The sequence below is a fragment of the Macadamia integrifolia genome, chromosome 10 (genome assembly GCF_013358625.1).
Source record: "Macadamia integrifolia cultivar HAES 741 chromosome 10, SCU_Mint_v3, whole genome shotgun sequence".
Classification (NCBI taxonomy): Eukaryota; Viridiplantae; Streptophyta; class Magnoliopsida; order Proteales; family Proteaceae; genus Macadamia; species Macadamia integrifolia.
Window position 1 is genome coordinate 8,061,172 of NC_056566.1, and position 18,556 is coordinate 8,079,727.

Genomic DNA, 18,556 nt, shown 5'->3' on the forward strand with positions numbered 1-18,556 from the left:
ATCCGCACGAACAACAACGAACGAAAGATTTCGACGATCTCGTTATGTAATATTGCACCCTCCAAATCCAACGATTGCAATGGAAATTCTTAGAGACACACTCTTAATAAGAGAGAGAGAGAGAGAGAGAGAGAGAGAGAGAGAGAGAGAGAGAGAGAGAGAGAGAGAGAGAGAGAGCGCTCTTGAGATTAGGTCAAAAACTTTACTTTGCTTTGTGGCCAAACCCTTTTATTTATAGAAACTGGCCAATTAGGGTTCCTAATCTTAATAGGTATATGATTACCTCAAGTGGGTAACCTACGAAGGAACCGGGTCAGGACCCAGTCCAACCTAGTTCAATTAACACATACACACCCTTAGGGCCTATGCAGTATTGCGTCACCCAAAACCTAATCCAGTCTTCTACCCGTAAAGAAAAAGAAAAGGATAAAAAAGAAAAAAAAAACTAGGTTCAATCCTGATTTGATATATTAAATGGGGGAAAAAGAGCCCTATGAGTCTGACCTTCTTAGGGCTGCAATAGGGCCGAGTTTGGCCGGGCTTCTTAAAACCCTAGCCCAACCCCGAGTCCCATTAATTGGGCCTAAATCCACCCTGAACCCTGACTCAGGGCCAACAAACTTCAACCCAGCCCAAAGCCCACCCTAATTAGCCCTAATTGGATAGGGCCAATCCGGGATGTCTCTAATTCTCCTTGACCTTGGTTTGCCATCTAAAGCCAGGTATACACTGACCCTGATTTGCCATCAAGGGCCGGGTTTACCTTGACCCTACAAAATATGAAATAACTATAAATTCATTTGACTTTGCATCTACATCCCGTGGATTTAAAAAGTAAAATAAAAATTAAATCTAAAAAACGGTATTAGATAAAAAATTTAAGTAGTTTATACAACCATAGTGGTTAATGTGTACCAAACTTAAGAAATTGACTATCAAATAATAACTTTGGGTTGGGCATGGCCAAATCAGGGTATGGCTCAGGGCTCGGGCCACAGACATCAATCCTTACGTGCCTTGACCCTGACTCAGGACCAATAATTTTCAGGGCCGAGCCAGCCCTCAGGGCCATAATTTTTGGGCCTAGCCTTCTGCGGCTCAAGGTGGCTTTGGGCCACCAGGGGCAAACTTGTACCTCTAGGTGTTCTTTGCGTCTAGACATAGGTGGGCGCATAAAAGACTGCTCTGTCCCCTCACCATACGTTGAAGGTGCTCCTGCATGTCCTCCCATTGGCCTCCACACCGACGCACAAGTTCCTTTGCCCATAAAACAAGAGCGGTCTCTTTAGGTTGTGCTTGGTAGCCAATAGAAGAAAAGAAAAGCAAAGAAGATTTTTTCTGAATTTCAAATTTACCTCGGGAGTGGTGAAGTTTTGTTCTACTGCCAAAAATAAAGTCTTGCCTAAATTCCAGAAAATAGAAAAAATTTTTTATTTTTATTTTTATTCTATGGTAGTCAAACAAACATAATTTTTTTATTTTATTTTCATTTAATTTAATTTCTATTCTATTCTATTCTTTTCTTTTCTTTTCATTTTTTTCTTTTGTTCTCTTGGTTAACACAACCTTACCGAGGATGAAATAGTTTCTAGTTACCTAGGTATCGTACTATTTACCAAAATAGAAGGTATATTGAACCAGAAAAAGAAAAGAAAATAAAAATTACATAGGTTTTAAAGAAGGAAAGAGAAAGGATTGGAGTAAGAGCGGCAGGGAGGAAATCCAAGAACAGAACGGTGAAATGGCTTCCGAAGTTGGCAAATGGAATCGCGGCAGGTCGAATCCTTTTGAATTTCTGAGTCCTAAAGTGTTGCTATTCCTTATTATGGTTTCGACCCATCTCTGCAAATATGATGCAATTAGTTATTCTACTTCTTCAGTCATGCACACCAACAATTGGGCAGTCTTGGTCTGCACCTCACGTTTCTGGTAACTATCTTCTTTTAGGGTTAGTTTCACATGTCTTGTTCTTTGCTCATTTTAGACAAGTTCATGTTTAATCGTTCTTACGGTATATGTTTCGCGGGTATTTACTAAAATGGAGAGGAAATGTGTAATTTATTTGATAACTAAGGTTGAAAAGTTGGGTTCGCTATTCGTATAGTGAATTAAATTTTGAATTAGCTGCTTATGGTAAATTTTAGATTTCATGTTTGACCTATTACGCTTTATGGGGTTATGCATTGAGAGAGTGTGGGTGGGAGACTGCAGTTTCTGGGAGGGAAGAAATGGTAGAATTGAGGATTAGCCACTGATAGATATGGGGAGTTACAGAGATGATGTAAAATTAGGTAGGGCCTCCATAGAGAAGGGTGGAAGATAAATTTGTTGAGTTTTTGCAGATTTAATGGTAGTACTTTTACCCCTTTTTAGTTTCCAATGATTGAAGCAAGTGGATTTAATGCTAGTAGTTTACCCATTTTTAAATTCCAATGGTTGAAGCAAGTTGTCATGGACATGGACCATGAACGGAAACATTACTTGAAAAACCTTGTAGTTAAGAGTAGTGGTCTCGTGGATTTGGTGGTGTGAGCAGTCTTGAAGATGGTTTATTCTCGTGGCAATAATTTCTGGCTGACCATGATGTGGTGGCTTCTTATTGGGGAACTTGATGATTACTGTTGCATCTTGGATGTTATAATGCTAAGACGTTGAAACAGATGATATGTGGCTGAGATGCTTAAATGTGAACAAGAACTGGATGCGGAGGATTTGATCATTCCTGCAGGAGTAAGAGGAGGTGAGCGCTTTCTATTATGTTTGGACTTACCTGGTAAAGATCTCTTGGGTATGCATAGTAATGTCAATCAATGGTGCAAAGATTTAGTCACTTCATACATTTTGAAATCTTTAGTTTCAAGTTTGTAGGCATATTCTAAGTTTTAGGCAGGGATACTGTTATGGCTAGCAAGTAGCATTGGAGTCCATCAAAACACAATTTAAATAATAAATTACTTTGTATTAATTTAATTGGGTGTTTCATTATCCTAAGATCGTGGCTTAAACTGTTAGCAACTCGGGACAAAGCTGGACACTTTGTTCATATGGTTGTCATAGGTGTGAAATAGTGATTCCAAACACAAATACTAGTGTTCATAATTATGTACATCGAATTGGACCGCATGAGAATCTTGAATGGATTACTATAAGCTGAGAGATCCTTATCATTGCAGTTGAATATTATGCTTTTTATGTACTAAAGGTAAACGGTTGATGCCTTCTTAGCTATATATCAGTACATTGGATACATGATATTTGTTTGTAAATGAATGAGATGTTTAATAAGGAATCCATTTCCAAAATAGGGTGAATATCTTTAGAGAGATATTTGAACGTTATGTTTTCATCTGGTCCTTTTTGGCATATTAGATGGTCTTCTTGAGAAGGCCTTTTATTTGGTAGGTAACATCAAAGAAGCTACCACAAAGGCTATGAACTTAGAAGTGGAGAGATGATGGAGTAGCCCTAGGGAGAAGAGGGAAATTCGCACAAAGAGGTGGAAGGGGATCACACACCACGCACAAATTCACTAATTCTAAAATTAAATTCACTCCAATCCCAAACATTGAGTTTATGGAAGTATTTAAAGGGAAATAATAAGATTACTCCTACTTAGACTCTACACTGAAATAAACTCTTACTTATCCTACCTAAAGACAAACATGAGAAAATCCTACGTATCCTACCGAAAGACAAACATGAGAAATAAAAGACATAATATAAAACTAACTACTATCAGCTATTGATAGACCAAATACCTGGGCTGGACCTGTTCTTCTTGGCCTTTGGCTTCCACAGCTGGCCATGCTGGTCCAACCAGGTAAGTGCAGTTGTATCTGCATTAACAGAAATTTAAAGAAATGACCTCAAACCTTTGTGTACTGACTCCTGAGGCTTTAGTAAGATGTGTCGGAGTGGCATCCCAGACCAGGGTTGGATATTTCAACACTGATATAAATAGTGAGTCCGGAGTCGGTGATACTATGGTATAAAGGCTAATAGACATGTGCCCCATTCGGCTTATACTCGCATTCATTTGAGAAAAGGTTGGTTGGCCACTTAAAGCTCCTCTTTAACAATCCGAACCATTGATAAGAAAAAAAAAGCTCTCTTCGGGCTATTGGTTCTAGACTTCTAGTTTCAAAGTAATTGAACAGATATTCCGAGCTTGGTGGCATGTTTTGTAAATAGTTTATAAAAGAATTTGAAATATTATTTTTGTTTAATAATCATATTTTAAAATGATTTTTAAAAGGGATTTCATGTCAAATTAGTGATTATGATTCTTTGTGTAAGTTATTTTGATAGATTTGGGTGGTGACGATATTTATTTCCATACTTGTAGGTTCTTTATGCAATATTGTTAAGTGGAGGGACTAAATCATAAGGATTCTTTTACTGTGGGGAATTAATTTTTCTTTCTTCTTAATGCTGTCCATATATGTCACTATCTTTATTTCTCAATCTTAAATAAAGATAAGGACAACTAAATAGAATCATCCAATAGGAGCCCACTACTTGGCAAGTGGAGTGGTAGAAGGTTATTAACATTCCTAAATAAAGTAGGAAGGTGGAGAAAAAGATGTTTTTTACTAAATTAGTAGTTGTTGAATCCGAGGGATTCTATTATTTTGATAGATGTGCTTTTGGATATAAAAACCATTGTTGATGTGTGTTTGGGTGTTCTAACATGTGTCTGAGACATGTGAAGAGCAGTTGGACCCAATCCAATGAGGACAATCCTTGGAGCCAAGAGAAAACATGTTGAAGATGACGAAGAATTGTTGCAGACTGTTAGCCGTGAAGAGCTATGGTTGTTTGCCTCCAAATACAAGCTAAATCTTTTAATTGATAATTGGCCCAAAGAAAGAACTAAAATTTCATGTTAATGAATTTATCTCTATCTCTATCAACATCTTTGTCCTTATTCAAAAATTGACCACAGTTCCTTACGTTGTTCCCATTACAAAATATTGGATTTCTATCTAGAACTTTCCCATTCATGAGGCCATGATTACCTTTTCTTTTCCTCTTGATACACTGCAGGATTTCATGACAAATAAGCACATTGTCCTATATGTGTCGCCCTTTAATGAAGTCATTAGAGCTTTTTAAAGTTAAATCAACATATGAATACGAAGTCTTTCGTGAAGATCAAGATTAGTTGAGCTTAAATTATAATATTACTTGTAATCTTGATGTAAGGATCTCTAAATGATCGGATTAACTCACAAGATGGTGAGACCTAAGTGAAAACCTAAAAAATTGGTAGCTTGACTTGAAAGAGTATGTAGACGTTGCTGTCAACAGTCATTTGTGTGGAGCTATGGTTGACTGACCTTTAAAGAATTACTCTAAGTATAACTTGCGGACAACAGTGGCAGTCATCTGTGTTCTTCCGTCCAAACAGAAGCTAGGTTTTTCTAAGTCCTCTATATTTGCGATTGGTCATGGTGGTGCGCAATCAACCGTGAACAAACATTAAATGAGTCGCTTAGCGGACAATCAAGGGTGGAGTTCTCTAGGCATCTTAATTGGTATTCAAGAGTGCTTAACGACTAATTTTTTGTGAAACGTTGAAAAGTCTTTGGTTAATGATAAAGTTTAATCACTTCTCATTAATATTTTTGAGCTTAAATTCAAAATCATTTTGAATTGTCTCGACTCTAACAACTAGTTGGGTGCCTTTAAAAAGGTTGAGTTATAATCTCTAAGGACTCTATTACACAAGGTGGTGATTTCAAGATGAAGAGCTTCATGTTATATCAGATTGAAGGGAGGGAAAAATGATGATTTTGTGAAGATGCGATTTCAAACTTGAAGAAACAAGTCATTTTCTGTAAAGGGTGGTGGGCTTGGAGAAAGTTCACCGATATACGTGGAGTATATGGAGGAAACCCTTGGCTGTCGGCTTAGGTTCACAATTTGAAGGACTGTGATTGTGTGTGAAATTCTTGAACAAGTTTGGTCTAGGTGCCAATCAGAAGACCGTGATTGGTTGTTGTAAGGCTTGATACCTGCTAGTTGGAAAGTATCCCCATAGTGAAAAAAGGAAAACCTAAGTATATGAGGCTTAGGTAGTAGATGTAGGATGGAGATCCGAACCACTATAAAATCAATTGTGTTATTCAATGGCTCTCACCTCCTTTCTGGTCTAAGTTTCTTTACTTCTTTTCAGTTCTTCTCCTTGCATTACTTTCTTACATTTGAATGCTCACCGTAGCTTACAATTAGTCAATTGCAAATTTAGTTTATGCATTTAAATGTTAACCTTTGTCTTCAAGTGGTTATTGTAAAGAACCAAGCAAGATTGATGGAAGGACATTCAATCCTAAACCTGCATGTAGGTGAGGTGTATGTCTTTTGATCTTCCTTAGAACATGAGTTTGATCCGAAAGGAGTTAGATCACTTATGGTGTTGTTCATGAGATTTGAGGTTGATTATTTAAATGATGATCACTCAAAGCCGTGAGTTTATTTCAATGGAAGAGAAGAGCTCACACCCGATTCATGCCTCTTGGATGTTGCCATTCAATCCAGTAGTAGTTTTCATATCTCTCTTTGTTTCTCTCTTCACCCTCTTTTGTTATTGTTTTAAACCCTATAGATTGTAGAGTTTTATTTCACTGTGTGTTTAGTGCAAGTGTTGTTCGAGGGATGACCAATCGACATGTGCTCACTAGCTTGATTAAGTGTTGATTTCCTTAGGAGGTACTCCATATGTGGTACAATGAGTAACCCTAAGTCACTCGTGTATTTGTTTGAATCCTTTAATGTTGCATTAGGTAAGATTCATGGGTTAAAAATTTTAAATTGGCACCTTTATTATCCCATAGTGGTGGTATCCATGGCTCAAAATCTCGCCGAGATCTCGGTTATTTCGTGATTATTTTTTTTTGGCCGAGACAAGATAGACTACGAAATACACTTTGTACATGGTCTCGGTCGAAATCTCGGTATCTCGGCTGAGATATCGGTATCGTCTTGGCGAGATATCAAAATGTTACATTGTAAAGGCTTATAAATACCTCATTTCGGTGAACATGTATTTACATTGTAAAGGATTATAAATTTCGACTTTGTCTTGCCTGCCTGGTCTGTCTCGGTGAAATCTCGGTTCCATCTTGCATTTTGAACACAAAGTCACTCTATTAGCCTTTAATTAGCCACATTATCACACATATTGCCTTTCAAATCACTCCTACAACAAGATCTACACATTTCCAGCTTAGGAAAGGTAAAGTTCTTTTCGCAAAACCATTTTTTTTTAAATAGTACATAAATGCTTGTTGGATGAGGTTAGATTTTTTATATGTTAAGACACTAGAGGCCGATCTATGACCTCATGGAGTTGAAATTTTTTTTTTCTACATAAATATTTTTTTGTTTATTTTTCTGGTTTAAAAATGCATTTTCCTTTAACATAAATTGTTACTTTTTATGGAAAATATACCTTTGATGGAAGTCAATTATATAGATGTTACTCACAATTGGCTGTTTTGCGACTCTATCGGAGTGAATTTTTTTTTTTCATCCAGTAATTATTTATTTTAATTTAAAAAAATTTAGAAAAATAGATTAATAATTAAAAAATAATTTTAAAAATAGGGATAAATATTCTGTTTTGGTTTTAAAAATAAAAGAAAAAGAAGAGATTAATATTAAAGTGTTTTGAAGCATACATGATGCTTGCTATGTTATACCATATTTGATTTTGTTGTATTATGTCATTAAAGTATTTTCTAAAATTGATTAAAAAATAATTTTATGTAAGAAAAAAATTAAAACAATGTCATGTTCTTTGCAAATTTATGTTCTAAGCATGTTTATTAACCTTAAAACAAGCTACTTACCAAGTTTCAAGTCAAAATTTGGCCGTTTGACTACCGAAATAGTCAATCGAGTAAAAAAAAAGGAAAAAAAGAAAAAATAATAAAGACCAACTCTGAATCCACTGAAACATAAAAACGAAATGAGATTTCGAATCTTGGTGGTATCAGAGCCTCTCTCTACCAAATTAGGGTCTCAAAATGAAATCAGGATTCTTTGTTTTATTTATTTTTTATTTTTGTGTATGCATAGATCATACAAAGTCCTCTTGATACTAACTAGGGTTTTGGAAATTTTCAAAAAAAAAAAAAAAAGAAAAAAAGAAAAAAAGAAAAGAAAGCCGTACGGATTTTACCAACATACACCGGCAGTGCATGATACATCCATGCTGAGCTTTTTTAAAATTAAAATTGCATGTTCTAGTCAAATGTTTTCTTTTTAAAAAGTATTCCCATTTGGATGACATCATAGTGGTTACGACATTTGTCTCTGGACCTATAGATCTGAGGTTTTGAAACTTATGGACCTTTACAAACATTTTTTTTTTTTTAAATTCAAAAGAGAACCGGTCCACTCTATACTAAACCAGGCGGAAGGGGGCCTAAACATACTAGGCCCATACTAGTTTGGTTGGATTTGTTCAGGTTGAGTCAATTGGATCAACCTGACCCGACCTAGAATTCTGACTCATTGGTTGACCCATGTTAGAATATGGTATATCGTGAGAGGGAGGATGAGTGGTGGCCAGCTGGCTGTCCAGCATAAGCCACGAAACCCTCCTTAAGGGAATTCTAATCTAGTCCTAATTATATTAGGAAAGCTAGTTAAAGTTAGTTCTATTTATGTTTTTACTTTGAATTGCTAGTTTATGATAGGATAGATTTAATCAAGTCAAGAACCGAATTTAACTCCTAAAATCATGAAATCAAAATAATGTCTAATTAATTGACAAGGAACAACAAATCAACCCCTATCATCATAAAGCCGAAATGGGATCGGTTTGATCAAATGAATGTACCAAAACGGCCCCTATAAATCATAAATTAGAATAGAGAAAAATTTACTAAATGGAACACTAAACAGTCCTTAATCATCAAAATCAAGGTGACATATGTTTGATTCAAATAGGAACTCTAACAACTCTTAGACCATTAATCAAAATAGTACATAACATTGAACATTTGGAAAGAAATAGATACGATTAATTCATAGTGCTAACAACCCCTAAAATCATCACTAAAACAATACCTAAAATGGACCACATAGAATGGAATAGAAGTGATTGATTAATAGTATTAACAACCCCTAAAATCATCATTAAAATAGTACCTAATATGGAATATTTATATATCTTAGAATCCATCAAGAATAGCACTCAACAACCCTTTAGAATCGAATTTAAAATAGCATAGTATAGATTAAGGGTCAGTATTGATCAGCCCCTAAAATTAATATATAATATAGCATGCAATATATATATATATATATCAACAAAGTCTTGAAAGAAAAGCTAAACATACATAGGTATACAAAAAATTTATTATTATGCAAATATACAAAAGAGATAAATAGTAGAAAAAATACATGCGATATGACAATCACAAGGTTGCAAAGTCCTAAGTATTTCTTTGAGATTTAGAAGGGCAAAAAAAAAAAAAAAAAAACACATATAGTGTTACACCTGTGCCTTGACTCGGTCTAATTTGAACTGCTGTGCCAGGTCTCGGACCGGAGATTGGAAGCACAGTCGGGTTTTGGCTGGCGGCCGCACATTGTTGAAGGGGGAGAGATGACCCCACATGTTCGTGCATCGTGTGCCAATCTAACTAAAGGGGATTCGTACCTTCCGATCCTAGACGGTTAAGTGACCCGACTCCTCACACATAAATTCCGACACGTACCGGAGTTGCCAAAAGACCCTGAGCACGGCCAAGGGCAACTGCCCATGCAAGGCCAGTGGGTGGACAGCAAACAGTCAAGCTGTCTTGTCCACAAGAAACAAGTCACAGGAAACACTGGACCTGCTTCCTGTGGACTGTTTCTTGTGAACCAAATAGGCTGTTGTCAAGGTTCCGATGCCTGTGGGTCCCGCCACTCGCATCGTAGACAGTCTCGGATGATCCCAAATCATCCTCCACATCTTCCCTATGACATGAGCACATTTCGGACCTAAGTGGTCGGGTTCTCGGGCTTTGAAAGACATAATAACCCGATCGGTTCGAATAGGATCTAACCAAACAGACCCTAAGGTCCCATTTAACACTGAAGTAAGAAATGAGGAATTCATTTCCTCATTTCTCTTGTGTCCAACGTAAGGGAGGAGAGAAGGAAGAGAGAAAGGAAGAAGAAGGGGAAGAAGAAGGAAGAAGGCTTACCTTGGGGCCGGCTGCCGCCTAGTTGCCGGAGGTAAGTACACTCACTTTCACCACTCTCCCTTCATTTTGACCTAGATAAAGCTAGGTTTGGATGGAATCTTAGTGTACAAACCGTGTGGAGGTCGTGGAATGCGTATTCTACCCTCCCGGTGCTGTTTCCGAGCTTGAACCAAACCCGGTGAGTTCCGACAACAAGTATTGCTAAATGACCAACTAGGGTTTCGATCGTTCGATCAACGTATCTCCCAAACAGCTTAGTGGAATCGGGATTTTATTGGCTTAGAATGATACTAGGAACATTCCCTACAAACTCCATGGAACAAATCCCGACGATCGGGCCCGAGTCGAAAAGCCCCAAAATGGCTGGACACTTCTGTACCACCACCAGAAGCATGCAACCAGATCCACTGGGCCTGCTTCCGGTGGGTTATTTTTGGTGGACCACAGAGGCTTGTGAGCTCTCTGTCACCACCACCGGAAACAACACTGATATTTCCGGTGGAAATACCCTGTTTCCAGTGACATTACTATCATTGGGAAACATTGTCTATACCTTTTGGGGGTGACCCAAGTGGGCCTTTCCCTATCTTTCTGACACGTACTGATGTACGATTGTCCTTGTGTCTAGGACAATGACGTGCACGAGCCTCGAGACTGAAGTTGAGTCGATCGATCGGTGGCCGTACTTGAACCCTAACACACTCGAACATTAACCAGGTGAGAGATGGATTGCTATTATTTTCAGAATGTTTATTATTATTAAATTGCTCACATGCTTAGAATTACATGTTTCACACAATTAGAAGAATTAAATGTAGTTAGGGAATTCCTGGACGTCTTTCCAGATGATCTAACCCGGCTTCCACCTGACAGGGAGTTAGAGTTTGCCATTGATTTGGTTCTTGGAGCAGCACTAGTGTCTAAAGCTCTGTACAGAATGGCACCAACCGAATTAAAGGAGTTACAGACTCAGTTGCAGGAATTGTTAGAGAAAGGGTTCATACAACCAAGTGTTTCTCCTTGGGTGCCCCAGTTCTATTTGTCAAAAAGAAGGATGGGAGTTTGCGTATGTGAGTCGATTACTGAGAATTGAATAAGTTGACCATTAAGAACCAGTATCCATTACTGCGCATAGATGACCTTTTTGATCAGTTGCAAGGTGCTAAAGTATTCTCAAAGATTGATCTTAGGTCTGGTTACTATCAACTTAAGATAAATAGCAGTGATATACCCAAGACGGTGTTTCGGACCCGTTATGGTCATTATGAATTCCTAATGCTATCTTTTGGGCTAACCAATGCACCAGCAACCTTTATGGATCTGATGAATCGAGTATTTTATAATGTTCTTGATAAATGGGTCATCGTTTTCATCGATGACATCTTGATATGCTCGAAAACAGAAGAAGGGCATGCACAACACTTGCGAATGGTATTTCAAAGATTGAGAGAACAACAGTTATATGCAAAATTTAGCTAGTGTGAAATCTAGCTGAAACAAGTTGGATTCTTGGGGTACATAGTGTTTGAGAATGGGATTGAAGTTGACTCGGGGAAGGTAAAAACAATCATAGAGTGGGAAGCTCCCAAGAATGCCACAGAAATCAGGAGTTTCTTGGGATTAGCAGGCTACTACCGGTGATTCATTGAGAATTTTTCCTAAATCACCGCCCGAATGACCAAGTTGATCAGAAAAGGAGTGAAATTTGAATGGTCAAAAGAGTGTGAGGATAGTTTTCTAGAACTAAAGAAACGATTGGTGTCGGCCCCAATATTGATGGCACCAGAGGGTACTGGTGGAATGACAGTCTATACGGATGCCTCCAGAATTGGGTTAGGTTGCATTCTTATGCAACATGACAAGGTAGTGGCATATGCATCTAGACAATTGAAGGAGTATGAGAAGAACTATCCTACTCATGATCTAGAGTTGACGGCAGTTATCTTTGCCTTGAAAATCTGGCGCCATTACTTGGATGGGGAAAAGTGCAAGATATTCAGTGATCACAAAAGTCTCAAGTACTTCTTCACCCAAAGGGATCTGAACATGAGACAGAGGAGATGGTTAGAACTCATGAAAGATTATGATTGTGACATACAGTACCATCCAGGTAAGGCTAATGTAGTGGCTGATGCATTGAGCCGAAAAGCTCAAAATGTATCACTTGCTTATGTGGCCACCAGCCCACGGCTTAAGCAAGAAGCCATGTTAATGGATGAGATCATTTTGAATGTGGGATCTACCTTAGAGCTTGATCAGTAGCCTGAGGATATTAAGTAGTTAACCCTATCTGTGGCAGCCCTACAGGTGCAACCATCCATCAGGTATGAAATAATCATAAAACAGCCCATGGATCTTGATTTGCAGAAAATCAGAGTTAAAATCCAAAAGCAAAGGATGGATGATCCTGACTTCACAATAGCCAATGACGGAGCACTATTGTTTTGGGGCAGATTGTGTGTACCCAATGACATAGGGATTAAGACAAGATAATTAAAGAAGCACATAGTTCTGAGTACACGTTTCACCCTGGAAGCACCAAGATGTACAAAGATCTTAAGCAAAGTTATTGGTGGCTAGGGATGAAGATTACAGTATCCCTATATGTTGCACAATGCCTTATGTGTCAGAAGGTCAAGGCAGAGTGACATCGGCCATATGACACTCTTCAGCCACTCCTAGTACCAGAGTGGAAATGGGATATGATTACTATGGACTTTGTCACAGGGCTACCCCGTTCACCCAAGGGAATGGATGCAATTTGGGTGATAGTTGACAGGCTTACTAAAACTACCCATTTCATTCCAATCAAGACTACCTACTCCATCGATAAGCTAGCACAACTTTACATAGAGAATATTATTCGCTTACATAGAGTACCGGTGAGTATTGTGTCAGATAGAGATCCAAGGTTCACATCTAAATTCTAGAAGAGCCTCTAGTATGCTATGGGAACACAGGTGAATCTAAGCACTGCTTTCCATCCACAGACTGATGGGCAATTTGAATGAACCATACAAATGCTAGAAGATATGCTCAGAGCCTATGCAATGGAAATAAGTGGCAGTTGGGAGGAAAATATACCTCTTATGGAGTTTGCTTATAACAATAGTTATCAAGCCACAATCGGAATGGCTCCATATGAGGCATTTTATGGCAGAAGGTGCAGAACTCCCTTATACTGGGATGATGTAGGAGAACGGCGAATGCTTGGGCTGGAGATGATACATATGACTTATAATAAAGTTGATGTTATTCGCGAGAAAATCAAGGCGGACCAGTCTCGATAAAAGAGCTGTGGACAACCGCAAAAAAGATATTGAATTCCAAGAAGAGGAGAAAGTATTTCTAAAAATCTCTTCCACCAAGGGCTTACACAGGTTCCACAGGAAGGGCAAGTTCAGTCCAAGATATGCTGGCCCTTCCGCCATCTTTCAGCAATGTGCACAATGTATTCCATGTTTCAATGTTAAAATGGAATGTACATATGGCTTATTTCTGGTGGTCATGATAGCTTGCTGTCTTAGCTGCTTGCTATCTACCAATTAGCCTTGTACGGGTGGTTTCCCTCAGCCGTGCTTATGGTCTTTTGGCAACTTTGGTACATGCCAGGATTCATGTGTGAGGAGTTGGGTCACTTACCGTCTAGGATCAAAAGGTATGAATCCCCTCCAATTGGATTGGCACGCAATGCACAAACATGTGGGGTCATCTCTTCCCCTTCGGTAATGGGCGGCCACGAGCCAAAACCCGACTGTACTTCTAATCTCCGATCCGAGATCTATCACAATAGTTCAAATTAGACTGGGTTAGGGCACAGGTGTAACAAACATCCTAACCATTCGTCATCTAATATAGCATCACATGCAATCATCACAACCTTTGAGCTTATTTCCACAAGCCCTCATGCTCATCACTAACTCATTTGGAAAGCCTTCCAAGTCCATCCCCATAGTCCTTGATTAGAATGATGCCTAGTTAGAATCACCTTGAGTTCGAGTCTATTAGTCCCTCGTGGATCATTTCTAAATAATGGTGTATCCCCATTAGACTTGGAAATTTTTTATTTTTTTTTGGTTCACAGCATAAACCATATGCATCTATTGGCATGGACCATAGGCAAACTGAATGTCATCATTTGAAATGTTGAGGTCTGCAATGGAAACCTCGCTTGATTCAAAATCTTGAACTCTAGGAATGTCGATAGTGCATCCTTAAACTCTATGAGAATCGACCAAAGCAAAAAATAAAATGTCAAGCTTTGACCCAACAAAGTAGAAGTTCAAACTCACACTGTTAACTTTCTTAGAATTCAAAACTTGGATCAGGAAGGATCACTAAGTTAGATCTGGCTCTTGGAAGGCCAATAACCTCACTTGAAATTGGCTCGTTAAAAAATGATGAAAACAAAATTGGATTTCTGAAGTTCACAAAATTTCTCATGCCAATGTGAACACATGTATTCATGGCTTACTATTAGGATTTGAAATGTAACCACAAGCATACGGATCAGTGTAGTTATGGGTCGAATAAAGGGAGAGCAACCACTTCATTTTTGGCTTCTTTTAATAATGCGAAAGTGAACCGATTAAGGGTTGTGCTCTAAATCTAACTACCGTCCTAAACATAAGTATCTAAAATAATGTTGTCACACCCCACTTCAAGTAGACCCAGCTTACCATTAGGAGCACCAGCGGTGTAAGACACGTACCTGTCTTACGAACCTACCAGGATCTCTGATAGCAGTACCTTAACATTTCACAATCTTACATCACAAACCAACCGAAAGCAGCGGAATTAGAGTATAGTAGTGGAATCATAATAAAATGGGGAAATTATCTAGTGATAAAATATTATCCATAATCGAGTTATTCTGTTACATTCATCCATGGCTTATACATAAATTCCAAAATATAAGATCCACAGTTTATATCAAAAGTATCAAAGTATGATGTACAATCTCACGGTGCGGCGTAAGCATAGTCCTGATTGTGATCCTTGGCTTTTGGCATCCACCAGTCGCTCACACCATACTTTGACCTAGAGGATACGAGGTCAAATGCCATCGGCACCACAATACCTGCATCATCATCTAAAAAGGGGTGTATACCTGGGGTGAGCGTTCCAACTTGCTTAGTGAGTGGTGGGGCTTAAGCACATCCAACCAAAACAATCGCAGTAATAATTTATGATGCATGATAATAGAAATTAAACATATAGTCCATGATGCTCGTGATGCAATTCATTTATTTTACTATCCACCTAACAATACAACTAAGTCTGATAAATGCTACTACGGCACATTAGGCTTTATCCCTCATCTCGGAATTGTCATCGACTACGTAGGGATATAAACCCTAGTCGTGAATAGAAGCCTGCCGGTCCTCGTATGTGTCCATGGGTCAACCCAGTAAACCCCTGATAACCCCTCTTGGTTGTCATGACACCGGTACCAATCATCGGCCACGACTGACAAGTTCCTGCCTCCGGCAACAATCACATCCTACCGCGGGTGTGACATTCCGGAAAGGTACATCGAACATACAACAATGGGTTATCCAACACCTTTACCCCTGTTGGCAAGGGTTCATAGCATAGGGAGTGATACCTAACCACATATAAGCTACATGCCTTCATAATGATACAACTAGTATGAATTACACGATACTGATATCACATCGGCCACAAAGTGTAATCCTTCTCCAAATATAGTCATGGGGCACACGATTCCGGTAACACCTTAGCCACAAAGAGTAACCCATGACTGTTTACCTAATCTAGCATGCATATAACAGTTGAGTATGGACTACGCAACACCGGTACCAATCATCGGCCACAAAGCGTATCCATTTCCAAATGTAGTCCCGGAGCACATGATATCGGTAACATATCGGCCACAAAGTGTAATCCACGACTACAACTAGTGATTGTTCAAATATGATGATGACATGTCATATGTTACATTTGTCATTTTACGATTATGATATGAATTGTATGGAGAAAGATGACGGGATCCGGTGTGGTAGAGGTGGTACCGGTACCGTGATCACCGTGTGTTTGGTTGTATGTGTGAGACGGAATCCGGCGTGGCCGAGGTGGTACTGGTGCCGTGATTGCCGTATGTATGTTGCATTCATGCATTGATTATGTGCATTAGAGTTAGGTGTAGTCGCGGGTTACACTTTGTGGTCGAGGTCTCGCCGGTATTGTGTACCTCGGGGCTACATTTGGAAATGGATACGCTTCGTGGCCGACGATTGTACCGGTGTTGCGTAGTCCATACTCAACTTTGTTATGCATGTAGATTAGGTAAACGGTATCGGGTTTCACTTTGTGGCCGATGTGTTACCGGTATTGTGTACCCGGGACTGCATTTGGAGATGGATTACACTTTGTGGCCGAGGTCTTGTCGGTATCGTGTAATTCATACTAACTGTATCATTATGAAGGCATGTAGTATATATGTGGTTAGGTATCACTCCTATGCTACGAACCCTTGCCACAAGGGTAAAGGTGTTGGATAACCCATTATGGTATGTTCGATGTGCCTTTCCTGAATGCCACACCCGCAGTATGATGTGATTGTTATTAGAGGCAGGAACTTGTCAGGCGTGGCCGATGATTGGTACTGGTGCCATGACAGCCAGGAGGGGGTTATCAAGGGTTTGTTGGGTGACCCATGGACGTATACGGGGACCGACAGGCTTCTATTCACGGCTAGGGTTTGTATCATTGCATAGTCGATGGCGGTTCCGAGACGAAGGATACAGCCTAATACGCCGTAGTAGCATTTACCAGACTTAGTTTGTATTGTTAGGTGAATAATAAATAAATGAACTGCATCACGAGCATCATGGACTATGTGTTTAATTTCTGCGATCATGCATCATGAATTATTATTACTGTTGTCTTGCTTGGATTTGTTTGACCCCACCCCTCATTGAGCTAGTTGGAAAGCTCACCCCACGTATACACACTTGTTAGATGATGATGCAGGTACGTTCGTGCCTATGGCTAGTGACTCTTTTTCCTTCGGACCGAGTACGGAGTGAGCGACTGGTGGATGCCGGACGCGGAGGAGCATGGCCCAGACTGTGCTTGTGATTATTGTGTATACGCGGCACCATGAGGTGTTTGGCGTATTTTTAATCATTTTGGTACGAGCTTGTGGATGGTACTTTTTCCTTTTAAACTTATTAGTTATACGTCATGGATGAATGTAAAAGAATAATTTGGTTATGGCTAATATTTTATCATTAGATAATTTTCCCATTTTAATTATGATTCCGCTACTATACTCTGATTCTGCTGCTTATGTTGGTTTGTGATGTGAGATTTTGAAATGTTAAGGTATTGCTATCAGAGATCTTGGTAGGTTGGTAAGGTAGGTACGTGTCTTACTCACACCGCCGGTATTCCTAATGGTAAGTTGGGTCTACTAGAAGTGGGGTGTGACATGTAGAGAGTATGATGGTTCTACTCACTGGTTGACAATGTAGTTAGATTCACCCCTTAGATAAGGGTCTTCGAGCTATTCCTAGGAGGGTAAACTGATGGTGGATGTAGCCTAGGTTATAAAGCTTTCTTCTCTTTCTACACTTCCTCTTCTTTTCCAGTGGATATAGGTTGTAGGAAGGCTGCAGCTAGTCCCTTTTCTCTCTTCCTCTCTTCCTCTCTTCCTCTCTTCCTCTCTTCCTATCTTCCTCTTTTTTCTCTCTTCCTCTTTTCAAATTAGTAAGAATAATGATTGATAATGGTTACCCAGATTTTGGAGGAAGAATACTAATCAGCCTATAAGCTTCCCTAATTAGAGATGTAAAATCAAGGGATAAGATTGATGAGGGTTTGGATGATCAAATCACTACCCTTAAAAAATTATCCTAAATCCATCCTATGAGTCATGACCCTATCCCCTTCCCAATTACTCACCTACTTACTACAAAAATTCACCAATTTGTCTCCAATCAAATAAAATTGATAATCCACCAATTTGTCTCCAATAAACTAAAATAGGTAATCCCTCAATTTGTCTCCAATCAAATAAAATAGGTAATCCTATTACTTGGATAAGGGTAATATCTAAGGATAAGAATCGCATGATTGTTGGCTAATTAATAAATCAATCATCAAAATAATATATATATATATATATATATTGTAAAGATAATATATACATGAACACCATAGGATATAAATGCAACACAAGGTAGCATACAAGAAATAAATGGGGTAAATTTAAAAGAAATGCCAGGGGCATTACAGTATTCATATGATTTTTAGTTCTGTTATGACTAGGAGTTATGTTTTGCTATATAATGAAAGTGTTGGGCAGCCCCTATCTCATCGATTGG

General features: G+C 38.8%; 1 protein-coding gene across 2 annotated transcripts in view; it reads left to right on the forward strand.

Moving 5' to 3' along the window:
• The first annotated feature begins 1,638 nt into the window (after positions 1-1,638).
• The window catches only part of LOC122091719 (putative GPI-anchor transamidase), an 82,095-nt gene continuing 65,177 nt past the window's right edge, over positions 1,639-18,556 (forward strand). The window contains exon 1 of one of the 2 annotated variants that reach the window (XM_042661819.1): positions 1,639-1,929. In XM_042661819.1, coding sequence (XP_042517753.1) covers positions 1,742-1,929 — 188 coding nt within the window. In that variant the 5' untranslated portion in view covers positions 1,639-1,741. The remainder of the gene's footprint in view (positions 1,930-18,556) is intronic. The other variant, XM_042661820.1, reaches the window with a different exon arrangement.